Source organism: Choloepus didactylus, chromosome 3 (assembly GCF_015220235.1).
Source record: "Choloepus didactylus isolate mChoDid1 chromosome 3, mChoDid1.pri, whole genome shotgun sequence".
NCBI classification, from domain to species: domain Eukaryota; kingdom Metazoa; phylum Chordata; class Mammalia; order Pilosa; family Megalonychidae; genus Choloepus; species Choloepus didactylus.
This window is the reverse complement of record NC_051309.1, coordinates 184,411,544-184,437,253: the sequence shown is the minus strand read 5'-3', so window position 1 is coordinate 184,437,253 and position 25,710 is coordinate 184,411,544. Positions and strand designations below refer to the sequence as shown.

Below are 25,710 nucleotides of genomic sequence, written 5' to 3'. Positions count from 1 at the left end.
CTAACAAATGTACTACACCAATACTATGGGTCAATAATGGGGGAGGGAAGGGTATAGGATGTTTGGGTTTCCTTTTTTATTTTTATTTCTTTCATGGAGTAATGGAAATGTTCTAAAATCAATCATGGGGTGATTGTGTGGTGACACTGTGAGCCAGTGATTTTGTACTTCAGATGGTTTGTATGATGTGTCAATATATCTCATTAAAACTGTATTTAAAATAGTGGAAAATGATGTTTAGCTGATCTAGAAAGAGGTGTTTGATAAGATTAGCTGGGACATTTACTTGTTTCTTCAAATATTGTTCTACTATTTGGAATATTTTTAAGGACTGTGAACTGCTTCCATAATCAGAAAAAAAAAAAAAACACGTTTTTTTTTCTTTTAGTTTCAGTTTTCTCTAAAATTTCACGAATGTGTGTCTTCCAGTTACTCTCAGGGTACCCCACTTTAAAATACACTTAAATTCCAATCTGAATATTGTTAATGACTCTGTAAACATAAATACTTCTAAATACAACTGTATTTATCTAATAATCTTATGAAATACCAGATTTATAATAAATGTGTCTGACTTAGACACATTGGATTAAAACAGTGGTTTTTTAAGTGTGATCTGCAGATACCCCAGGAGTCCCTGATCCTTGCAAACTATCTGCAAGGTCAAAACTATTTTCATAACAACATTAGGATGTTATGTGCTTTGTTCACTGTGTTATGTGACATTTTCACTAATGATATAAAAGCAATGTTAAAACTGCTAGCACTTTATCACAAATCAAGGCAATGGCACCCAAAGGTACCATGCATCATTTAAAATAAATGAATTTTAAAAATCCAGTTTCACTTAAGAATGTCTTTGATGAAGCAGTAAAATTATTATGCCTTGACCACTAAGAACTTGATTTTTTAATATTTTGTGTGACAAAACAAGTACATGTAAATTAGCACTTCTGCTGCACACTGATTTTTGAGGTTATGTCTTGAGGAAAAGCACTTATGTGATGGAGCTGCAAAATAAACCAGACTTTTTTTTTCATACAAAACTAAGGTTAGCTGAAAGAAAGACTGACACACAAACTACAGTTATTCAGACTTGAGAATTAGGCATATGTTTTCTCAAAATGAACCATGTGCACTTACCACTTCAAGTAAAATAAATGAGAGTCCTCATTTCCAGTGATAAAATTTGAGCTTTCAAGAGGAAATGAGAATTTTGGAAAACTTGTATATACCACCATGAGGCTGACAGGTTTCTAATACTTGAAGATTTTGGAGTGGCCAATGGTGATGTTAACAAATGTTCATTGATGCAGTTTCAGATTACACACTGCAACTAACCTTTAAGAAGCTACCACTAGAGAAGTTTTGATGCATTATCAAAGAAGAATATCCACAATAATCAGAAAAAATTCTTAAAATATTCCTAGCTTTTCCAACTACATATTTGGAGGTTGTATTTTCTTCATATACTTCAACTAAAACAACATACCACAACAGATTGAATACAGAAGCAGATATGAGAGAGAACGCAGCTGTCTTCTATTAAACCAGACATTAATGAAATTTATAAAATGTAATACAATGTCACTCTCTCACTAAATATTTTTTGTTTGGGAAAACAGTTATTTTTCATTAAAAAGCTACATTATATTATCTGGAATGTTCTGGCTCACCCACTCTACTGATGTCCCTCCTCTGTGTTTCTATGACACAATGGTAACTTCTTAAAAAAGCTTCACTGCGATTTCTTGAAATTATTTGCCTGTTTGTCTCCTATATTACCTCTGTAACCCCAACAGCTGGTATATACAGTAAAAATTAGGCATTATGAAATTTTTTAAATGTTATTTATATTCAATTTAATTATTTTTAATGAATTAATAAATATTTTAAAGCTTTCTCAATTTTAATTTTTAATATGGTAAATGTCAATTGCTATAATGCCCATAACAAAAGCCCCTTGGGCTCATCAATAATTTTTTAGACTTTCAAGGGGTCCTGAGACCAAAAAATTTGAGAATCATTTAGATCAGAACATTGATTTAATGTATTGTATCCTATTTTCCAGTTATGCCGCATCTTATATAGTTGCCAGAAATGGTAAAAAATCAACTGATGAATCTCACAAGCTCTATTTCTTATAAACAACGTAATGTAATTTCAAGTTCAAGTTTTATAGACATGTATAAATTAAAATGAAAGGTTATAAACAATTTGTACACACACTTATTTTCATTTATAGATAAAATTCAGATCCCCAAAGCTACAGAGGGCCTTTTGGAATTTCTTGTTTTTAAGGAGATTCTTTATTTTATTAAAATGTGTTTTAGATTACATTATAGCAGTAGGTTACAACGCCAACAAAAAGGATCCATAAATTTTACTTTGTTAAAGTCTATTTATTTATTTATTGTTCATGTAGTGGTTTTCATTACACCACTCATTAAGCCCTATGCAAGACCCAATTTGAAAAATCTCTCTTAGAATTTAATACCAGGAAAAGGGATAAAAGAAAACAGCAAAAACCTATCAAACACCACCCCAGTATGCTTATTCTTTTTGGATATGAGCTATATACCAAGTTTTCTCTTTTGTTTTAGCTGCTGGCCTCTCAAGGCCAATAACTGCACTGACCTCCATCTTCAATTTGGTTTGATGTTTCCCCCAACTCCTGTGATGTGTTTTCCCCTTTCTTTTCTATTTTATTTTCTTATTATATTTCTTTGTTTTTAATCTACCTCAAATCCTTTCTGGAAAGACGTGGGATATAAATAAACTATTAAAAATAATAAAATAACACACAAACACAGAGAAAGGAAAAACAAACTTGTATCACATATAGTATGTAGAAATCTACCTAACTTCATGTTAATGATGGCATATATTCTGGAGGCCTGAGATCTGAGGCAAAAATGCATCAGTAAATGATCTAATTAGGCACAGTATCTTAAAAATTACCAAAAACACTTACCCGTCTATGCCTTTCTCTGTCTTTACATTTCTCTCGCACCCAATCAATAGTATGGAAATCATCGTAAGTACCAACACCTGGGATCGGTTCATCCAAAAGATCCAGTAAGTGTGTAGAACTGTTAATGCTGCCACCATTTGTCATTGTATAATGAGTTCCTACAGAGTAAAAAGGAAAGATGACTATGATTATAAAAGACAACTATTAGCTATGAACTTCTTAAAAGAAAGGGAATCAGGTTTTCAAGGAAAATAATGAATTCAGGTTAGGACAAATTGAGATTAAGGTGTCAGAGCATGGTTTTCAACCACTATTGGATCACAGAGCCTTTTAAGAATATGATGGAAGCCATGGGAACTCTACCCAGAAAATCTCACATGCATACAAAATTTTACAAATAATTTCAAGGACTTTATTACTGACATCTGCATCTTTTGATGATGTCCATTCATGCTTTCCACAGTAAAGAGACAGAGCATGAGGTTCTGTGGACTAGAAGGCACAGAAGTAGAAATATGCATCCCCACTCCCTAACCACCACCCCCCAAAAAATTCAAAAGACCAGAGTTAGAGACAGAACAATATAAATGTGTAAATCATTTTCATGAGAGTGTTGTAAATACTACCTGATGATCAAAGGTTTCTATAGAAACTTAGCCTTAGGAAAAATTTGGCTTTAGGATGGCGGACATCAAAGGAAACAGAAAAGACAATTCAGGAGGTAGAATAGTCAGAATACAGCAGTCAAAATCAACACACTAGCAAGTTGGGGGTTCCCAATTCAAAACTATATTTTAAATCAAGTTCCAGTAATAATACACTATAAAACCATGTATACTTGTGTTACTATATTTAATTTATTACAATGAAATCTTGGGACTGTTGTGTCTGGAACTAGTGAGATTAATCTAAGAAAATTTCCTAAAGTAAAAGAAATTTCCTCAAATGAATTTTAATTGTAATCTGGAATAATTAGGCTATGGTTCCACAACAAGAATTACATCTAGACATTCTATGGTAGATATGCTTATACCTATTTCTCAAAAGGGCAAAAACATGATGTGAATAATGTTACATAAAAAGAGGAAGGGAGGGAGGGAGGGAGGAAGGAAAGAAGGAAGGAAGGAAGGAAGGAAGGAAGGGAAAAATATTTATGGTAATCTGAGAGTAAAAATCACTGGACTTGAGACATATTTCTACTGTTAAAGGCAGTAAAGATTGAAACAAGCATTTTGAATGGCAACTTGGAAATATCTATTAAAATACAAAGTAATCCAGAAATTCTACTTCTAAGAATCAATTCTTCAAGTGCACAAAGATTTCAATGAAACATAATTTATAATATTGAAAAATTCAGACTAACAGAAATGCCTCATCCAATGGTAATTGGTTAACTAAATTGTGTACATCTATGCAATGGAATATAAAGTAGCTATTAAAAAGAACAAAGTAGATCTATATATACTGATAGAAAGCTGGCTACAATGTATTTTGCATGTAAAAAAAGGTCATGTCAAAAAGGAGAAAAGAAAGGTAACAAAATAAGGTTACAGTGGCTAAGAGATTTCAAATAGAGTCAGAAGCTATCCTGGAGGTTTCTCTTATGCAAGCTCCAGCTAGATACCCCAAATGGCCACAGTATGCCTTGCCCCAATCAACAGTAATCCTGAAATATCCAGGTCCTTAACTGAGATTCTAGAAAAGTTTTACTCACTATGTTTATCTCTCAGAAACTTAAATCCACCAGAGTGTTCCAATGCCAGGCAAGCCCTAAAATCCAGAGGCAATAGCCTCTTTAAGAACAACAATCAGATGCAGCCCCCTTCCCCATAATGTCAACACCCCTTTTCAATATGAACAAATTAGGGTGGTCACTAACTAGACACCCTTGAAGATCATGAAAGTGATTAAAGAACAGGAAGGGGTAGAAACAGACAAGATTTAACAAAGGATTACAAATACTGAATACATTTCTAAGATGCTAGGGTATTAGAATAGCTAGAAAGGAATAACTGAAATGGTAGAATGGTAACCAATAACACTCTCTAAAATTTGCTCTCTAGCTACTCATTAAATTGTACTTTGAAAGTTATCCCCTTTCTGTATTTATGTTTTATTTTACAACAAGGAAATAATCGAAATGGTGGAGCAGTAACTCATAACATTCTTTGAAATTTGCTCTTAACTTTCAAAGTATGATTTAACAAGTAATCATTATTACAGATATATGTTAAATTTCACAATAAAAAATACATTTAAAAAAGGTCATGTGCAGATCATGTTTAATTTTAAATTCTTCTGCAAAATTTATTTTGGTTAAAAATTAGGCTCATGTATACATACAATGGAATACTGAACAGCTGCAAGAAGGAATGAAGTCATGAGGCCTGCAACTAGGTGAATGAACCTTGAGGACATTATATTATGTGAAATAAGCCAGAAACAAAAGGAGTAATACTGGAAGGCCTCACTAATAACTTACAATAATGAGAACTGAATTCAAGAGCATAGGTACCAATTAATCAGAGAAAAAAACAGGAAAAAAAAGAACATAGGTACCAGAGGATAGCATGTGGACAGAGACTGGGCAATCAACGATGCAGGAGTGTGGAATGTCAACAAGACTTGTTGTAGAGATTGTAAGCTCTTTACAGCAGTCATATCTATTCCTGAGTTTTGACTGTTATTTAAGAGATGTTTATTTGGTGCAAAATTTATATTCTCTGTAGCATGCTTCCTAATACAACCCATATGGTCAGTTTATTTAAACAACATGATTGCATGGAACCTAGAATGGGGAATGAGATCTTGTTATTCTGTACAGGTTAATATGACACCCCCATGCACCCCAGAGTACTCTGGGCAGAAAATAAAAAGTATTTGCAAAGTCCCCCTTTTTGGGGAAAAATGTGAAAATATTAAACTTCCTCACTGGGGAATTCCTGATATTTCCCCAAGCATTAGGGAATCCCAATTTAATAAGTCAAGCTCTTGATCTTGGGGCTTGCCCTTATGAAACTTATTCTTGCAAAGGAGTAAGCCTACTTATATCTATGCCTAAGAGTCACTTCCAGAGAACCTCTTTTGTTGCTCAGATGTAGCCTCTTTCTCTCAGCCAACTCTGCAGATAAACTCACTACCCACCCACTTCGTGGGACATGACTCCCAGGAGTGTAAGTCTCCCTGGCAACAAGGAAAAGGACTTCCAGAGATGAGCCTGGCCCTGGCATCATGGGATCGACAATGCCATCTTGACCAAAAGGGGGGAAAGAAATGAAACAAAATAAAGTTTCAGTGGCTGAGAGATCTCAGATAGAGTCAAGAGGTCAATCTGGAGTTATTCTTACGCATTATATAGGTATTCCTTTTTAGTTTCTAGTGTATTAGAATAGCTAGAAGGAAATGCCTGAATCTGTTGAATGGTAATCCAGTAGACTTGATTCTTGATGATAATTGTATTACCACATAGCTTTTATCATATGACTGTGTGATAGTGAAAACCTGGAGACTGACACTCCCTTTAACCAGTGTATGGACAGATGAGTAATAAATAATGACATTCATATGTATGCTCATAAATATGGAGAAAAAGAATGGATTAGAAGTGATATATTAATAATGGGTAACTCTGAGAAGTAGAATTGTTAGAAAAAGCAGACAATGAACTGTTATTTTCTACTTTACACTTTAGAGTGATATGTTTTTTACAGTGAAAATTACTTTTCTAAAGACAGACACACACAAATACTCTATTTTAATAGGGACAGGAATAGGTCTATGAAAACAGATAAATCCTAATAAATCAAACATTATATAAGTAAAAAGAGCAAAAAACGGTACCAAAAGACCCATATTCTAGTCTTTGACAGTTATGTAACCTTGGACAAGTCATCTTTAAGTACCAACTATTCATCAGTGCCCTTGAAAACTCTGATATATGCTAGAGTTAATAAGAAAGACATACAAACATAGGATTTAAAATTTTTCCAAAGCACTCAAAACTCTGAAAAGCCTGTATATAAATTCAAATAGGTGACTTTAGCCTAAGTGATTACAAATTACATCCTCAAATTATTTAGTAGTAATATAGATTTTATGCAAAAAGTCTAGAGATTTAGGAAGTATGTCATTTTAAATGAAAGTGTTAATAACTATTTGATAAAATATAAGGTGTCGCACTATACTAATGCTTAAAGGAACACTGCATAAATAAAACACAAGAGACCTATTTATTTTATTCTATGACTTATAAAGAATTGAGCAAAATTCCCAGACAACTCTTGCAGTCCTTCTGATTGCTTAAAATGACTCATCCCTTTCTGTTTGAGGATAAAGCAAAAAACCTTAAATGTTAAGCCACTTCACAAAAATATCAGGTGTCAAAGCCAGGATCTGAACTTTCCCCAAACACTATAAATAAACACTCTTCAGACTCGAGTAAGAGATAAGCTTAAATCAACTGGTGGGGGGTAGGGGGAAATGGGAGGAAGGGACACACAGAGCCACTATACCAAAAGTAAGAACTATACTGTAGGTTGTAAGTTCTGTTTCTTGAGAATTGAAACAGGCAATGGAAACAAGACACCGAAGGAGTTAATTTTTTAAACAAAGCAATAAATAGTGAATACTGATTGCACTAACAAACTTAGATGACTATCTGCTCCTATTGGGTAGAACAGAGTTTTCACTTATCCATTTAATACATTTGAATGTCTGCCTCAGAAAGGTGCAAAACTTCTAAAAGGAAAGTAGTATACTGATTACACTGTTTTGGCAGAAGCATACAGAAATAAATAATTTATCCTTCTAGGCCAAGGATTTAAAGGCCCAATCCCTGCCTTACTCCGTGTTCATTTACATAAAATATACCTTCTAAACCTTCTACTTAAAGTTTTAAGTATAGTAGGTCTTTCTTCCTCCATCTATAATGATTTTATTCAATAATTTCTGCTTTGTCAAAAAGATAGCCAAACAGTTTTCTTAAGAAAAAGCAACTGGAGAAAAAATACAACAGGGACAATCATAACATCTTACAAATCTGAGTACCTCTGACTCTGCTTTCCATTAGATAATATTAAAACTGGTAATTTTGAAAATGTCTTTGGAGGGAAGACTCAAGAGCCTCTTACAGCCTCCTGGTATGCAGTACAGCATTTCTGTAGAATTCCATTCAAAACGCATAAAAATAAATCTTACAAGGAAAAATCAGGCAAACCCAAACTGAAGAATTTTCTAAAATATGAACTGCTTGTATTATTATTAAAAAAAAAAAAAAAAAAAAAAAACCAAGGCTCTCAAAGACAAAGGATTACCGAGAAACTGTTTCCGATTAAAGGAGACTAAAGAGACATGACAACTAAATACAGCATGTGCTCCTGGACTGGATCCTGGACCAAGGGAAAAATGTTTTTTATTCTATATTAAAGGATATTTATTAATGGGACAACTGGCAAAATTTGTAAACAGTGTGTAGATTAGATAATAGTACTGAATCAATGTCAATTTCTTGATTTTGAAAACTACTGTGGCTGTATATGAGAATGTCCTTTCTGTAAGCACTGAAATATTTAGGGGTAAAATGAATTACATCCGCATCTGACTCTTACATGATTCGGGAAAAAAATTATGTGGTCTATATATGTGCCATATTATACATGTTATATATTATATATTACACATATAATAGTGAGAGAAAGAATTAGCAAATGTGGTAAAATGTTAATATCTGAGGAATTTAGATAAAGGGTATATAAGTTCTTTGTACTATTTTCTTCAACTTTCTTTAAGTCTGAAATTATGTGAAAATAAAGTGCTAAAAAAAGTCTACTATGAAATATTCTGCAAACTTGCTTTTTTCCCTCTACATTGCTCTTATCTGGTTAGAGCTGAGGAGACATGGACTGCTGATCTTCCTCTTTTCTGCAAGAAATAAAAAGCAAAATTTCTATACTTCTCTACATGCATCAACAATACATCACCAGCTGCATGATAAGAATTTCCAGACTATACCATAAAGATAATAAGCAACCTAAGCATGCTATATTTATGATTTCTCCAACAGCTTGTAAACTGAGCAGTAGAAAAGCAGAGACTACTATTACCACCATTTTTATGAGAGGGAGAAAAAGGTACAGTACCACAATAAACATTTCCATTAGGCATGTGTCTTGCCTCTAGTGATTTTTAAATAAATTACTCTGCAGAAATCAGCATCTAATTTACAAAACTATGCAGCAATTCAAAATATCACAAAACCAGAAACGAAAGTTTTAAACATTTACTTTAGAATGTGACATTGCTTTTTCTTTAGACATTACCTTTGTTCTGCCAAATATGAAAATCTTGAGTAGCACAAAGAAGGAGGAGAAAAGGAAAGGTATCCTATCTTACTCTAAACAAAATAAAGGCATTGCATTTCTAATATAATCACAAAAAGGCTACCACCCCAAATTAAGATAATTTTTAAGGTATATTTCCTAAGAATGGTTTAAAAATATTCCTAACGTACCTAATGGTTCACTGCAATCTAAATTTGTGTAAGGTTTAATTCGCATATGCTAAAAAGAGAGCAATAAAAATAAATCATCTACGTACATTAATAAACATTTTAAATATGCAATAGTATAAGATATAAGGTATCCAACTTCACATCTCAACTTCACCTTATGTGTGAATGAAAGCATCTATCTTTTAGGTACTGCCATTACACAAATTAAAGTTCTCTTATATATAACATGCCTGTCGCCCACTTTCCTGAAATAATATTTAAAGAGTTGGTTAATTAGGAAATGATAATATGGCTTTCCTAAAACTGGTATCTGGAAGACGACTATAAAAGACAAAGAGGTCCTTTAAAAAACACTGTGGGATGAAATAAAGGTGGTGAGACAGAGTTAAAATAGTTAACCTGGTGAGTGGCTTTAGTAAACCTTTAACATTTTCTATAAATAAAGCATAAGTGAGATCATACTAGCCACAGTTACCTATAAGCTGACTTTTTCATTATTTAGTAGACTTTCCTATCACACACATAAAATATAGACTCTTATTTTTATTATTGAAGAAGGAAGGCAGAAATCCAAAATTCTAAATATCCCATGACTAGCAAATTGCTTTTGTTTAGTAAAAGCAGGAAGTCTAATCTAATGCATTTTTTTCTCCCTCTGTAACCTTACTGATAAGCAATGGTCAATCCTGGTGAAGGAAGAGTGGGTAAATGTTATAAACTGATAGTGTAAGTTTAAGAAAGTTAACAAGACACACTCTCAAATAAGCATTAAAAATCTAAGGGCAAGTATAGTGCCTAGCAGTTACTATATGATCAGTTAAAAGTCTGCTGAATAAATGGACAGGATAAATGAAGTATATGCTCTTAAAATTTTTCTGTAATCTGCAGTCATATTTAACTGCTGAATAAATGGACAGGATAAATGAAGTATATGCTCTTAAAATTTTTCTGTAATCTGCAGTCATATTTAACTGCTATGTAATTAAATTGCAAAGACTTGGAAGTTAATACCAAATCCTTAAGAAGTTGACCAAAGTCATACAACCGGTCAGTAGCAATGCTGAGCCGAGAATCCAAATCGCTGTTTTCTTCTCTATTTTACTGCCATCCCCAAATAAAAATCCAATTCCTGAGGTAGAGATGACAAAGTAGATATTAGGGCATCCAAATAACTAGAAATAAGTTTCATGTTCATTTATTATTTCTGCATGTTAGATGATTTGTATATTACATGAATAAAAAGATCTATGAAATCTGCTTTCTTAAATGGCAAGAGGAATAAATTGAAAGAACTAAAGAAAAACCATTTTTTACTAAATTAAGGAAAAAACAACTTTAAAGTACATTTAAGTTATTAACCTCCTCTGGAAGAACAAAGCAGTGCAAGAAAAATAGTCAAAATTGCAACCCTAATCTATGTAGCAGGAGATCTGTTAACATTTTGAAATCTTGATATGCAAAGCATATCCGACTTATGACAAACCATGAGTTAGCATAAAATTAATCACAGTAAAGTGTCTGTTATAGCTAGAGGTAGTAATAAGACGTTAAAATTCTGAACCAGATATTACTGAAGATTTTAAATTAGATACTGTGGACAAAATCAATTTAAAGACAGTCTTTGTTTTATACCACTGCTTTAGAATACAAAGAGTTTCTAAGATCAAATAAAGAATATCTATTTGTTCTTTTAATTTGCAGACACTTACATGGATTACTTTTTAAGAAGAGATTTAAATTCTAAAATTATTTTACAAACAGCCTACAGAATGTCCTTCTGGCAAAAAGAATATCATATAAAACCTGAATTTTCAAATAATGTATAAAAATATTTAATTACTGAAAGTTTTAGTAGGGAAGTGAAATGAACAAATTCACCCATCATAATAGCAACAAAAAATCTTTATTTAAATATATCTTTGAGCTAACGAATGCCAAAAAATGATTTCAGGTAAAAACTTGAAAGAATAAGATCCCAAGTATTTGTTTCAGCAGTGAGGCTGCAATTTTTGTTGAATTAAGACCATCATAAGTCTGGCATTCAAGTCCGTCCATAATCTGGCACTCTTCAAACTTCTACCTTTCTGTACTATTCCCCCTTAGCGAATCCACTGAAACAACAAAACTAATCAGGAAACAATATAGTAGGTATTTACTCCCTTCACAGCATTTACTCATTCTATTCCTTTCACAAGGATTGTTCTATCTAATTCCCATGTGTCATCCTTAAAGACTCTACTTTGACAACACTTGTTAGAAGCAGACTGATTTCTTCCCCCAAAGTTTCATAGCACATGCAGTCTCTTCCATTCAATAGAAATATATTAACTTCCTTGCAATTTTGTTTTTTTGTTTTTAAATTTGAGAAGTCTTCTTCTACCCCTACTAGACTCAAAATGGCAAAGAATAAAACTTATTAATGAGAGACAATATATTCTCAACTTATTAGAGCATGAGCCAAATTATCTGGAATTGAATCCTGACCACTAATTTAGTTAACAGTTCTTTACCTCAGTTTTGTCAACAGGAAAATGGGAATGATGATAAAAATAACACCTATTTCACAAGCTTGTGATGAGGATAAAATGAGTTGATAAATGTAAAGCACTTAGAACAGTATTGACAAATAGTACATTCTATTATGTATTAGCTATTATTAATCATTATTATTTCCATTATCTTTCTCCACAGCACCCCTATAGTGTTGTATATATACAAGGGCTCAGTAAACACTTTGAAAGAAACAATTACTATTAAAACAATTTTTAAAGGTCCCTCATGGAGTAAACGGCTTGAGGCCCAGAAGATCAAATCCACTATAGGGCCCAGCAGAAGAAAATAACTCAATCCCAAAACTGCTTACTTAAAACTTCATGAAAAAAATAAGAAGAAAGTCAAAATATAAAACAGCCCAAATAAACCAGGTTTCTTTTTCTGATAAAATCAAGAGAGACATTTTGAGCAAAAACTTGATAGTTTCTAAATACAAAACATGGCTATTTCTAAAATCATCATAATTTCTAATCTATCAACATATTAACTAATTATATTTTGAATCTACTTACATTTCCAGTCTATATATTACACACTTGAGCAGTAAGCTTCATAATTTACTCACTCTGAAAAGTAGTATTAAGTTTAATTTACCCCACAAAGGTAATCCCCTAACTCCAGCACTCAAGGATTTAGTAATTTTTGCAATTTTATACTTTGATTACCTGCCTATTCACTCTTTATCAGCCTGAAGAGATATTTTTAATCATTGTGTTCTGTTCTCACAGGGAAGCGATGAAATTTCTTGATTTATGTTAGCTGCCCGTCTCCATATCTCCAGTTCCTTTGTGTACACCCATGGGTCATAAATTATGGAAAACAAATAACCTCTTACCCACAGAAACTAGGAAACTACAATATGCTTTAAGTAGCACAGTACAATCAAATAAGCCTAATAACCGACTAGTCTGGACTACAAGGACAAAATGTTACTATCAAATAACATTGGCTTATATTAACTGAGTAAGTCTCCTGAAGGAATAGGAACCTATTTGGTCTGCCAAGAGTGTTAAGGCCTTCAGAAAGATTCCTCAAGGACTATCATGAAAATATAAGACAAACAATAGCTTAGATTTTGTGATAACTATATCCGTAACCATGCTACTCACATGTAAGTTATGTGTTATTTTTTATTCTTTGCATATTTTAAACAGAGACAAAAGCTACAAGTAAGTTCTGTCAAAGACTGCCAAGCCTTACACAGAGAATTTAAATTTCTCAAGCCCAGGTCTTCTGGTTCATTATCGTCAATAAACAAGTGTTGTAACAGCTCAGAGAAAACACGGCTTGTCTTGTTTCGCATTTTAATTACTGATTAGCAAATAATGTGACACTTGAACAGCCACCATTCATTCACCTTGCTTCTTGTATAAAGAAATACCTAGCAGAAAACTGATGGTGAGAACATAGGAAAAGGAAAGTTTATGACCAAACCACTAAGAATTTTAAAAAAATAAACCCCTCTGGATAGTGAGATTATGGAAAAAATTTTCTTCTTTATGCTTTTAGGTATTTCCCCAAATGTTCTAAAATTATATATATACTTTTTTTAAATTCAGACAGCAATTCTGTAAGAGAAAGCTCAATATATGTAAATGAACTTGCATAGCTTTTCTCAAGATCTGAAAAGCAAATTTCTGCTAACTACACAAAACTACAGGACAAATAATATAACTGTTCAGAATCTAAAAGAGATCTATAAGACACAAAGCAACCGATAAATGTTTAATACATTTAAAAAATGTAATTCTAATTGAACTTAATACTAAATTTAAAACAGCAATATCAGAATATAAAGTTCACTTTAAATAAAACAGGCCAAAAATGCTTAACTAAATCATGACTTTATTATTTTGCTATGTAAATGAAAGTTTGGGTTAAACCATAAAGTGAATTTATAATATTATGCTGTAATTCAAACTAATATGTCTCATAAATGAGGTTATCCAGCTAAGAGATTTTTCTTGAAGTTCAACTTTTAGAACAGCAAATGGCAACCAATCTATTTTAAGAATAGTCAATTTAAGAAAAATGAAAAAAGGGCAATTTAATTAACATGTAATCAGTTTTAAGGAGACCCAGGCAGTGTCTGCCAAAAGATTTACATGGATGCTGAGTTCTTTTCTGTTTTTCACAAGCTATTAATTATTCATTTTTCAGATGTGTAAAAGCACCCTAAATGTTTTTTTAAGGTACCTGTGGAAGAAAATACCGTATGTTAATCCAGGTGAAATGAATATTAAATGAAAAATATCAATATAAAAATTTGTTGTTCAGCTTGACTAGCATTTTAAAATATTTTAAAATGTAGGCAGAGCCTTTTACTATAAATTTACTTTGTGGTATAAAAGCAACATGGTAATTGACAGTAAATAAAACATAATGGTACACAGACACACACTTGATTTTTCTGTATAAATTAAGTTTTCCAAAGGAAGAAAAGCATTACTTTTTAAGTGCCAAGAAACAGGAATTTAATTAGCTATAGAAGCAGATTAATTCAATTTCTTGGTTAAATAAAAAGAGGATTTTCACAGAGAAGATGGAGTCAGAGCCCAATGTGATCTGAAGCAGTACTAATGTGCACAGAGAAAACAATCAGGGACGAGTACATAATTCGGAAGGCTGCATTTTCCCCTTAACTAACAACCCAGGGCAACTAAACATGCTGCAGTATTTAAAGGACGAGAACCCGTTTAAACTAGAGAACTGCCCAGCCTCATGCAAAACATACCGACAGAGGATTCACAAGGGGATGGTATTACCTCTTTTATGTAATTCCCTGAGGGGAATATTGTCTCCTCCCCCATCATAAGGCAAATAGGGATCAGAAGAAGCATCCATGATTAGAATTTCAAAAAGGAAGAAGCCAAAGAAAATGAAAAGCTTGCTAGCTTAAAAAGACAGTGGCATTTTTTCCACTCCTGCAGTAGCAGGCAAAGGAGATGCCATATTTGATGAGGAATAGAAATGTAGTTCGACTCGCTGAAGCAACTGTGTTCTTCCACGGTGGATGATGTCATCAAAAGGAAATTATTGTAGCCTGGTTGCTAGTGGCTACAATCTAGCAAGGCTTAGAGGTGGAACAGCCTTCTTAATCAGATCCTGCTACGTGTGATGATGACTAAGCTCCAAGTATAACAGACAAAACTGGTTTGCGAATTTTAAAGCACCCGACAATATAGCTACAACAGCATCAGTGACAACTACTGTAAGACAATAGGGACATTATTTCTTTTTTAAGATAAGGAAATATAAGAGGAACAAAATATTTAATACAGAGATGTGAAAAGAAAATTCTTCATGTAGACAATGCCCTCTTTCATTTTGAATGTAGAAATGGGGACAACACTCTAACAGGGTTATGTGATTTTATAATGTAAATGTACTCATTTTATACAGCAACGTGATGTGGGATCATAAAGATAAATTTAAGAAATAACATTGCCCTACAGAAAGACTAGAACATACTAAATGTTTCAACAGACTTGCTTTAAAAAATTATTCTTAATAATCTAAAATATACAGCAATCTTTTATTGAGGATTAAAAAACTAAACTGTTGAATAGTATTTATCTCACTTATTAATCTCCTCTACCAGCCTTTTGTTTCCTTCCTTAAAGGAATTAGCTAGTAAGACAGTCTAGCTTTTGAGAGGAAAGAAAACTTATTGGCATACTAAGAAACTTGTATGTGAAACTGCAGAAAGGGATTTACTAGGCACATTTTTCACCTCAACCCAAATAATTTCTGCTTAAAAAAGGGGGTGTTTAAGCTGAAGAAAGAAAATGATCAAATGAAAAGGAGGAGGTGTAACAGAGAAGTTGGGATTTAACTGAATCATTAGATAGCTGTTTCTTTTTAGTTTCTAATGTGTTAGAACAGCCAGAAAGAAAGACCTAAAATTGTGGAAATGTAACCCATACTATACATTGAAATTTGTTCTATAACTACCTGTTAAACTATTTCAAAATTTATCTATTTAACTATTTTGAAATTGTATATATATTTCACAATAAAAATGTTAAAAAAAAAGGGGGGTGGTGGAGATATTTAGTAAAATGTTTCTCAAAGTGATGTACTCCAATTGCCTCTTTGCTAGAAAATCTTAGGAAATTAACAAATAAAGCAACTCTTTTGGTTAAAAATTGCCACTCCAAAAAACTGATGTCCATTTAAGATCAGAGTTCAAAATGTTTAGCAAAAATTTATAGATTCCACCAGCTACAGCTTTGTTGCTACACTGTCACTAAATAAATAGGTCCTGTATGTTAGAAGCAATTCCACAGGGGTTCGGTAAAATGTTTCCATATGTATTGAATAAGCAGAGCTCTAAGGTCCACTTTAAACACAAAGCATTTCTATGAGAACTGGAGATGCAGGAAGCAAGGACAGGACTCAATAGGAAAGAGAAGAGAGAAATTCTATACAATTTGTCTAATAAATGTTGGTTATTTGTGGTCTTTTTTTTTTTACTGCATAAGTTAAAGTTTCTGTATTTCAAAAAGTTTGAACTGCAGATAGACTGAGCTTCTTACAAAATGCCACTGGAATATGAGAGAAAGGGTTCTAGAAAAGGAACACAGTCTAGAATTACTGCCACAGAAATAGTCTATTGATAGAATGTAGGTGTTTTTTTTTTTGTTTTCTGTATTTTTCAAATTCTCTTAAAAGTAATTTTGCAAACAAGAAAAACACTGATAGAGCTAAATTTACTAAATTGACTAAAGGTCCTTTGTGCCTCTTTGATATGCTCTAGTACCATAAGACTATTTTTAAAAATACATGATGTATGGCATTTATAATTGATTTAGTTTTTATGGTAACATTTACGGTTTTCCATGCCTTTACATAAAATGGAAATCAATGTACAAGTTCTCTTGGTATTTGCCGGCACTCTGTCAACTTGTTTCATGATCTACAACTTGGTCATAATATAATAATGAAACCGATAGTTAGCACTAAGCAGAAGGGGTTATTTTCAGACACTAAAAATATCCTCCCTATAAAATATATTAACACAGTTGCCTAAGTAAAAGTTATATTTAAATTATTTTTAGTTAATGATCAAAAATTATGTGTATGTATGTATGGGTGTACATAAATTATGTATGCAATATATAAAAATACGTATGTATAATATATAAAATATATAATTGGGTTTGTATAGAGTTCAGTTTACAAGACACACCAAACTGTTAACAACTGTTATCACTGAGGTGTCAGATAGTGGTGGGGAGGCCAGGGTGCATTCAGTTTTTACTTTACATAGTTCCACACTGTTTTAACTTATTAACTAATATATTGCTTTTGTAATAATAAATCTGGAAATTTGAAAAATACCAACGGTAAACAAGCCATCTTTTATGCTTATGGAGACGATAACTGCCACTTTATAAGTAAAAGAACCATTATTCAGCTTAAAGTGTAGAAAAGGACAAGGTCAACTGAACTGTGACAAAAGAGGGCTTTGACATGAATTAAGTATTACCAGTTTAAACTGAATTACAATTTAGGAGGGCTGTAGTGGAAAAAGAACAAAACACAAATTCAAAAATTCCTAGGCACAGTTCAGAGAAATAGCAGAGGATAGAACATCTAAAGAGTGCAAAACAAAAACAACAACAACAACAAAAAAAACCACACGGAAGTGGCAGCACACATAAGACCTCAAAAATACAAAAGAGGATGATATTTTTACTTTCAAATACACTTTAGGTTCTAACCTCAATATGATGTGGGATTCTAAATAAATCACAATCTCTCTAAGATCTGTTTCCTTATCTGCAAACCACAGGGGTGGGGGTGGGGGGTACAAAAAAGATAATAGTATTAAAGGGTTTAAACTTATAGCCCCTTCTAAAACTAAAGCACAAAGAAATCTACAAGAAGCACTTAAAGAAAACACAAAAAGCTAAAATTGATTTTTTGCCTTTACATTTAACTACCAATTTATAGGAGATAAATCTAACTGGGAAACAATGGATATTAGATCTAATTTCTTCAATAAATCAATACTAAGAAAAAAAAAGAGAGGAAATCTATGGAACAACAACATAAAAGACTTAAAAGATATATCAATCAACTGCAATTTCAAATTTTTATGAAACAATTGGGGAAATGTGAAAACAGGTTGGATATCTGATATTGGGAATTTTTTATTTCATTTTTTATCACATTTTTAAATTGTGGAATACAACATGTACACACAGAATTGACAACTCTCCAGGTGCAATCCAAAAAGCAGTCAGGGAGCAAACTCCAAAGAATGCCATGGGCCACAGTTCCACAGCCCCAGCCATCACCCCCTACTGTGAAACACAACACACATGCAAAAAGGTTAACAACCCCCAAAGCACAATCCACAAGCAGCTACACAGGAAATCTCCAAAAATGCCAGGAGCCACAGCACCAGGGCCCCAGTCGCACCCCTACCGTGAGATACAACATATACAAAAAAAGGTGACAACCCTCAAACCACAATTCAATAAGCAGCCTCAGAGGAAACCCTAAAAGAATGCCACCCACGGGCCACAGCTCTACCACCCCAGCCCCTCACCACCACCCCCAACACTCCAACACCCCAGCAACCAAGAAACAGAATATCACACAGAGAACTAGCACCCACAATGCCCCACCAAACCCCACTCCGTCCACCACCACCCCCTCAGTCCAACCATCACCCCCTATCCCCAGGGATTCCCAGGAAGTGACCACCCCAACCCACCCATGCCGAAAAGGGGCATTGACACTACTGGAAAAGGGGACATACCCGGCCAACGCCCCAAAGAGGCCACTGTCCTCAGGCCCAGGGACCCAGCCAGCACAGGAGCCCCCCGGAGGACCTGTGTCCCCAAAGAACAAACCCAGTGAACAAACCCCCACAGGGTTCCAGACAGGGACCCGGCCACCCCACCCCCACCCCACCCCGGGGTCCCCAGGACCAACACCGACCAGGGCCCACCACACTGCGGCCACCAGGCACATCCAGCCAAAGCCCGCACACGAGAAACCTCCAGGTTAGCCACAAACTCCACTGGAAATCCTCCAGCCACGGAAACAACCAACCATCACCCCCACCCCTGCACACCTTAACTAATAACATCTTCAAAGGTCCTAAAAATTTACTATTGGGTTCACATCCACAAGACCAGGGACTGGGAACTGAACATGCCTTTTGTTGGGCATGTGATTCAATGTCCAAAAGTCTTCTGGACCTCCAAAAGACGTGCTCTTTCCCCACGCAAAATACCAGAAGAAAGAAACTGGAAGAAAACAGGGGTCATGGGTCCCAAACAAGTAGGAAAACCCAGCAGGGCAAACTCCATTAGATCTCAAGATCTGAGAGCCATCTGTGACTTGATGCATTGTTATGGACCTGATGAATGGCAGACCCACCCCTTCTAAGTACTTGTGGAGCAGCCATGCTCTCCTGAACACTGGGGGTGTAGGCTCCATCCTCCTTGAGCATCGAAAGGGTGACCAGGCCCTCCCCGTACTCTGGAGCACAGACCCCAATTTCTCTGAGCACTGGGATGGTGGCACAGGCCCCACCATCTCCAAGCATTGGGGTGGCAACACTCTCCCTGAACAGCAGGGAGCAAGGCACACCCACTCCAAGCACCTGAGCAGATTGTATGCCCCCTGCAATGCAGAGGCAGACCTGCCCTTCCCACACGTGTGTGAGCCCAGTCTCTTCGCCCAAGATTTTCTATGGTCCAGACCCGAGATTCTATGGTTCTGCCCTTGAAGTCATTCTTCCTTCAATTCATCCATTCTCTGTCCCTTTCAGGCACTGCTTCCGTGCATACAAATTTCTCAAAAACTCTGCTGGCTTTGCATGTAGTTCCAGGGGGTAAAAACCATCACATACAAGAACTTTCCACAGATCCTTCCTGGAAAACTGCACCTCCAATACTGAATTCCACCGCAATTGCTGACTGGATCCACATTCAGCACATTCAGCCACACCCTCTTTAGCAAAGGGTTGTTCAGGTAAACCTTCATATACAGCACTGTCCTCTGGGACTTACTTCCTGAAAGCTCAGCGAGATCCCTGATAGACCCGCTTCTGCTCCTAGTCCCAGAGGAACACTAGCTGGATAGGCTGCAAATTTTCAAAATAATCTATTTCTGGTTCCTCTGTGCTTAAGAGTTTAACCCTCAGCTTACCCCTTTCCTCTCATATTTTACTATGAGTTGCAAGGAGAAGCCAGGCTGCATCTTCCACTTAGCCTGGAAATCTCCTCAGCTAAATAACCAAGTTCATAGCTTTTAACTTGAAATTTTCAACATGATTTTGCCAAGTTCTCTGCCACTTTATAATAAGGATCACCTTTTTTTCCAATTTCCAATAAAACATTCATCATTTCCTTCTGAGGCCTCATCAGAGGTATTACGAACGTCCCTATTTCTACTGACAGTCGTTTCAAATGAATCTAGGCTCTTCCTATTAAGCACCTCACAAGTCTTCTAGGTTCTATCCATTATCCAATGCCAAAGTCATTTCTGCGTTTTTAGGTATTTGTAACAGCAGCACCACACTCTCGGTACGAAAACTGTTTTAGTTTCCTAGCTGCTAAAACAAATACCATACAATGGATTGGCTTTATTTCTTGGAACTTATTGGCTCATGGTTTCATAAGCTACAATTTATTGGGAATTTACTGGCTCATGGTTTCATAGACTACAAGCTTGCTTCCTCCCAGGGTCAGTATCTTCTGGCTGGCCAACAATCTTGAGGTTCCATGGCTTTCCCATAACAAGGCAACGCACATAGAAGCATCTTCTCTTTTCTCTTCCAGGTTTCACTGAAGAGAGCAGCTTCTCTTGCTGTGTCCAATTTGCTTTGCATGCAATGACTTCAGCCATATTGTATTGAGGCCCAACCTCAGGCAGTTTGGAACATTCTGACTAATAATATCTTCAAAAGTCCAATTTACAGTTGAGTTTACACTCACAAGACCAGGGATTGGGACCTGAACATGCCTCTTGTGAAGGACATGATTCAATCCCCAACAACACTCTTAACCAACAGAACAATGAATAAATCCCAAAGGAAATTAAAAAATACTTTGAGACAAATGAAAATGAAATGAAAAATAACAAAACTTATGGGATGTCGTGAAAGCCATGCTGAGAAGGAAATTTATGTCTATAAAAGCCAACATTCAAAAAGAAGAAAGATCTGGAAAAAAACTACAGTAATTATATACCTTAGGAGCTAGAAAAAGAAGAGCAAATTAAACCCATAATTAGCAGAAGGAAGGAAAAAATAAAGGCTAGGGCAGAAACAGATGAAATGGAGACAAAAAAACTAGAATCAATGAAGAGAAAAGCTGTTGTTGGAAAAGATCAAGAAAACTGATTAGCTTTTCACTACACTAAGAAAAAGAGAGACAAGATGTGAATCACTAAAATCAGAAATGAAAGTGGGGACATTACTACTAATCTTCCAGAAATAAAAAGAATTTAAGAGAATACTAGTAAATTGGTACACAAGCAAATCAGATAACCTAAATAAAATGAGCAAATTCCTAGAAACACACAAAGTACCAAAAATTTACTCATGATGAAATATAAAATCTCAATACACCTATAAAGAGTAAAGAGATGGAATAAGTAATCAAAGACTCTAACAAAGAAAAGGCCTGGATCATATAGCTCACTGATGAATTCTACCAAATATTTAAAGAATTAACAGCAATCCTTTTCAAACAATTCCAAAAAAAAATTGAAGAGAAGGGTGCAGCAGTTTGAAGCTGTTATGTACTCTAGAAAAGGCCATGTTCTTTTAATCCATTCCTGTGGGTAGAGACCTATTGTAGATGGGACCTTTTGATTAGGTTATTTAAATTGAGATGTGACCCACTCCATTCAAAGTGGGTCTTAATCCTTTTACTGGAGTCCTTTATGAGAGATGAAATAAAGAGAAGCTCATAGATCTCTAAGCCAACTCTGCAAATAAACTCACTACCTTCCCCACTACATGGGACACGACTCACAGGGGTATAAGTCTCCCTGGCAACGTGGGACATGACTCCCAGGGATGAGCCCGGCCCTGACATCACGGGATTGAGAATGCCTTCTTGACCAAAAGGGGGAAAAGATATGAAACAAAATAAAATTTCAATGGCTAAGAGATTTCAAATAGAGTTGAGAGGTCATTCTGGAGGTTATTCTTATGCAGTATAGATATTTCTTTTTAGTTTAAAGTGTATTAGAATAGCTAGAAGGAAATACCTGAAACTGTCGAACTGTAATCCAGTAACCTTGATCCTTGATGACTGTATAACTTTATTGTGTGACTGTGTGATTGTGAAAACCTTGTGACTGACACTCCCTTTATCCTGTATATGAACAGATGAGTAATAAAATAAAGACAAAAAAATAATTGGGGGAGATAAGGGGTATGGGAAGTTTGGGTGTTCTTTTTTATTTTTTTATTTTTTATTTTTGGAGTAATGAAAATGTTCTAAAGTTGACTGTGGTGACGAATGCACAACTATATGATGATACTGTGAGCCACCGATTGTATACTTTTGATGGATTATATGGGTGTGTGAATCAAATTGCATTTAAAAAAAGGAGAGAGAGAAGTTCATAGAGAAAAGCCCCAGAGACGCTAAGTAAAACACACAGAAGCTGAGAAAGGGAGCCACAGACAGAGGAACAAGAAGCTGAAGCAATGAAATCTGGAAGAAGGACCAGCAGACATTGCCATGTGCCTGGCCTTGTGATAGAGGAGTCCAGATTGCCAGTAGCCTTTCCTCAGAGAAGGTATCATCCTGTTTATGCCTTAATTTGGACATTTTCATGACCTTAGAATTGTAAATTTTAAGTTAATAAATCCACATTGTTAAAAGCCAATCTATTTCTGGTATATGGCATTTCATCAGCTTTAGCAAACCAAAACAGAGGGAAACTTCTTAATTCATTCTATGAGGTCAGCATTCCCCTGAGAACAAAGCCAGAAAAAGCACCACAAGAAAATAAAACAGCACTCCAATATTCCTCTGAATACAGATGCAAAAATCCTCAACAAAATACAAGCACACCAAATTCAACAGCAAATTAAAAGGATTATACACTAAAGCCAAGTGGGATTTATTCCACTATAAAAGGGTGGTTCAGCAAAAGAAAATCAATCAATGTAATATACCAACCTTAATAGAATGAAGGGGAAAAAAACCACACAGTCATATTGATTGATAAAGCGATTTAACAAAAACCAACACCCTTTAATGATAAAAACACTCAGAAAACTAGAAACAGAAAGGAATTTCCTCAAAATGAAGGAAAGCATTTATGAAAAACCCATAGTGAACATCATACTCAGTGGCGAAAGAATGAAAGCTTTCCTCCTAACATCAAGGACAAGACAAAGATGCCCACTGTCACCAATACTATTCTACTGAAGATGTTCTAGCCAAAGCAATTAGGTGAGAAAAAAGAAATAAAAGCATCCAAATCAGAAAGGTAAAAGTAAAACTATTCTTATTTGCAAATAATATGACTCTATGTAAAAGCATCCCAAAGATTCCACCAGAAAGTCACTAGAACTAATGAATGAATTCAGCAAAGTTGTAGAATACAAGGTCAATACACAAAATCAGCTGTGATTCTATAAACCACCAAGGAAAACTCTGAAAAGACAATCAAGAAAACGATTCCATTTACAATAGCATCTAAAAAAGAACAACATATCAAGGGACAAATTTAACCAAGGATATAAAAGATATGTACACAGACTACTACAAACAATTACTGAAAAATGTTAAAGACGACCTAAATAAATGCAAAGTTTTCCCATAATCATATATTGGAAGAATTAATATCATTAAGGTGTCAATACTATTCCAAAGCAAACTACATACTCAATGCAATCCCAATCAATATAACAACAACGTTCTTTGCAGAAATGGAAAAGCCAGTCCTTAAGTTCATATGGAATAGGAGCCTGCCCCAATAGAGATGGCAGAATGAGATGCTTCAGGGCTTCATCCCCAACCCCACAAAGAAGCTTTGTACAACCAGCAAGAACTGGCAGAAACATCCTTCTCAAAGTTCCAGGAAACAGATAAAGGGTGAGCACCCAACCAAGAAAAGGCTACTTAAAATGGTAGGATCTCCTGGCCCCTCAGCTGGCCCCTCTCCCACCCCTCAATGGCTCGGAATGGAGCTGACCCTTAATCCCAGTGTGGATCCCTGGCCCCAGTTCCAGAAGGAGCAGAGTAACTTTCTTGCACATACTGGGAGCATGTATATCTGGCCCAATCTGTTTGGTGGTGGCCTGAGGGACTCACTATCCCAGAACTTGCTCTGCATATAGAAGGCAGCTCACTGTGGGACAGCAGTGAAGCCATGCTGTCTGCAGCAAGGAATTGCTGGTTGTAGGATAAACAGGCCTTGGACCATGAAGAAAGTGTTTCCTAGGGAGAAGAACCATGTAAATAGGAAAATTCTTAGTGTCACATGTGATATCATGCAACACATGCACAAAAAGAATCCAGGAGTCCTACACTTTGGCCTGAAGCTATTCTCTGAACACTCTCTCTAACTTTATGGAGCTAATCCCTAAAGGAGAGCACTTGCACAAGTCAATCTGCAAAGACTGGAAAAGGTATATTTTTTACCTTCTTGTTTTGTTTTTTTTTAGCTCCTGGCAATCAAGGGAAGCTCTGTCATAACACTAGCTGGTTACAAGCTTAAGAAACAGACACCTTGGAGTCTAAATTCCAGTGATAACACATTAAAATGCCAAAATACCCAGGTTTCAGCAAAACATTCAAAGAAACAAGAAACAATGGCATAGGCAAAGGAGAAGATTAAAGCATTAGAAACCATCAAGGAAGAAGATCAGACCTGGAACATACCAGAAAAAGACTTTAAAAACATGGTCCTGAATATACTCAAAGAGCTAAAAGAAAACATGCACAAAGAACCAAAGAAAATCAGGAAAAATGATAGATGAACACAAACAACAGAGAGATGGAAATTATGAAAAGGAACCAAACAGAGCTGAAGACCAGAGTAACAGAAATTTTAAAAAATTCCCTGAAGTGGTTCAACAGAAGACAGTAGCTGGCAGAAGAAATAATCAATGAATTGGAAGATAGGACAACTGAAATCATCCAGGCTGAGGAGAAGGAAGAAAGAACGAAGAAAAGTGAGGAACCTGTGGGGCACCATCAAGCATACCATTATATGCATTGTGGGAATGCCAGAAGGAGAAGAAAGGAAGAAAGTAGTAGAGAGAATATTCAAAGAATGGCTAAAATTTCCCCAAATTTGATTAAGGACATGTATATACAAATCCAAGATGCTCAATGAAATCCAAACTGGATAAACCCAAATTGACCTGCACTGTGGAATATTATAATCAAACTGTCAAATGCCAAAGTTAAAAAGAGAATTCTTAAAGCTGCAAGAGAGAAGAAATGTGTCATGCACAAGAGCCTCAATAAGATAAAGTACCAATTTCTCACCAGAAACTATGAAGGCAAGATGGAAGTGGGATGACATATTTTGCTGAAAGCAAAAAAAAATTTCAACCAAGAATTCTATATCCAGCAAAACCTTTTTATAAAAATAAGGGAGAAATTAAGACATTCCCAGGTAAACAAAAGTTGAAGAAGTTCGCCACCACTTGACTGGCCCTACAAGAGATGCTAAA

At 35.1% G+C, this 25,710-nt stretch overlaps 1 protein-coding gene across 4 annotated transcripts in view; it reads right to left on the bottom strand.

Moving 5' to 3' along the window:
• CLCN3 (chloride voltage-gated channel 3) overlaps positions 1-25,710 on the bottom strand; it is a 120,247-nt gene that overhangs the window by 41,526 nt on the left and 53,011 nt on the right. For 2 of the 4 annotated variants that reach the window (XM_037831002.1, XM_037831005.1), the window contains exon 3: positions 2,975-3,132. In XM_037831002.1, coding sequence (XP_037686930.1) covers positions 2,975-3,132 — 158 coding nt within the window. Of the gene's footprint in view, positions 1-2,974; positions 3,133-14,800; positions 15,392-25,710 lie in introns of those variants that run through there. The other 2 variants (XM_037831004.1, XM_037831006.1) reach the window with 2 other exon arrangements.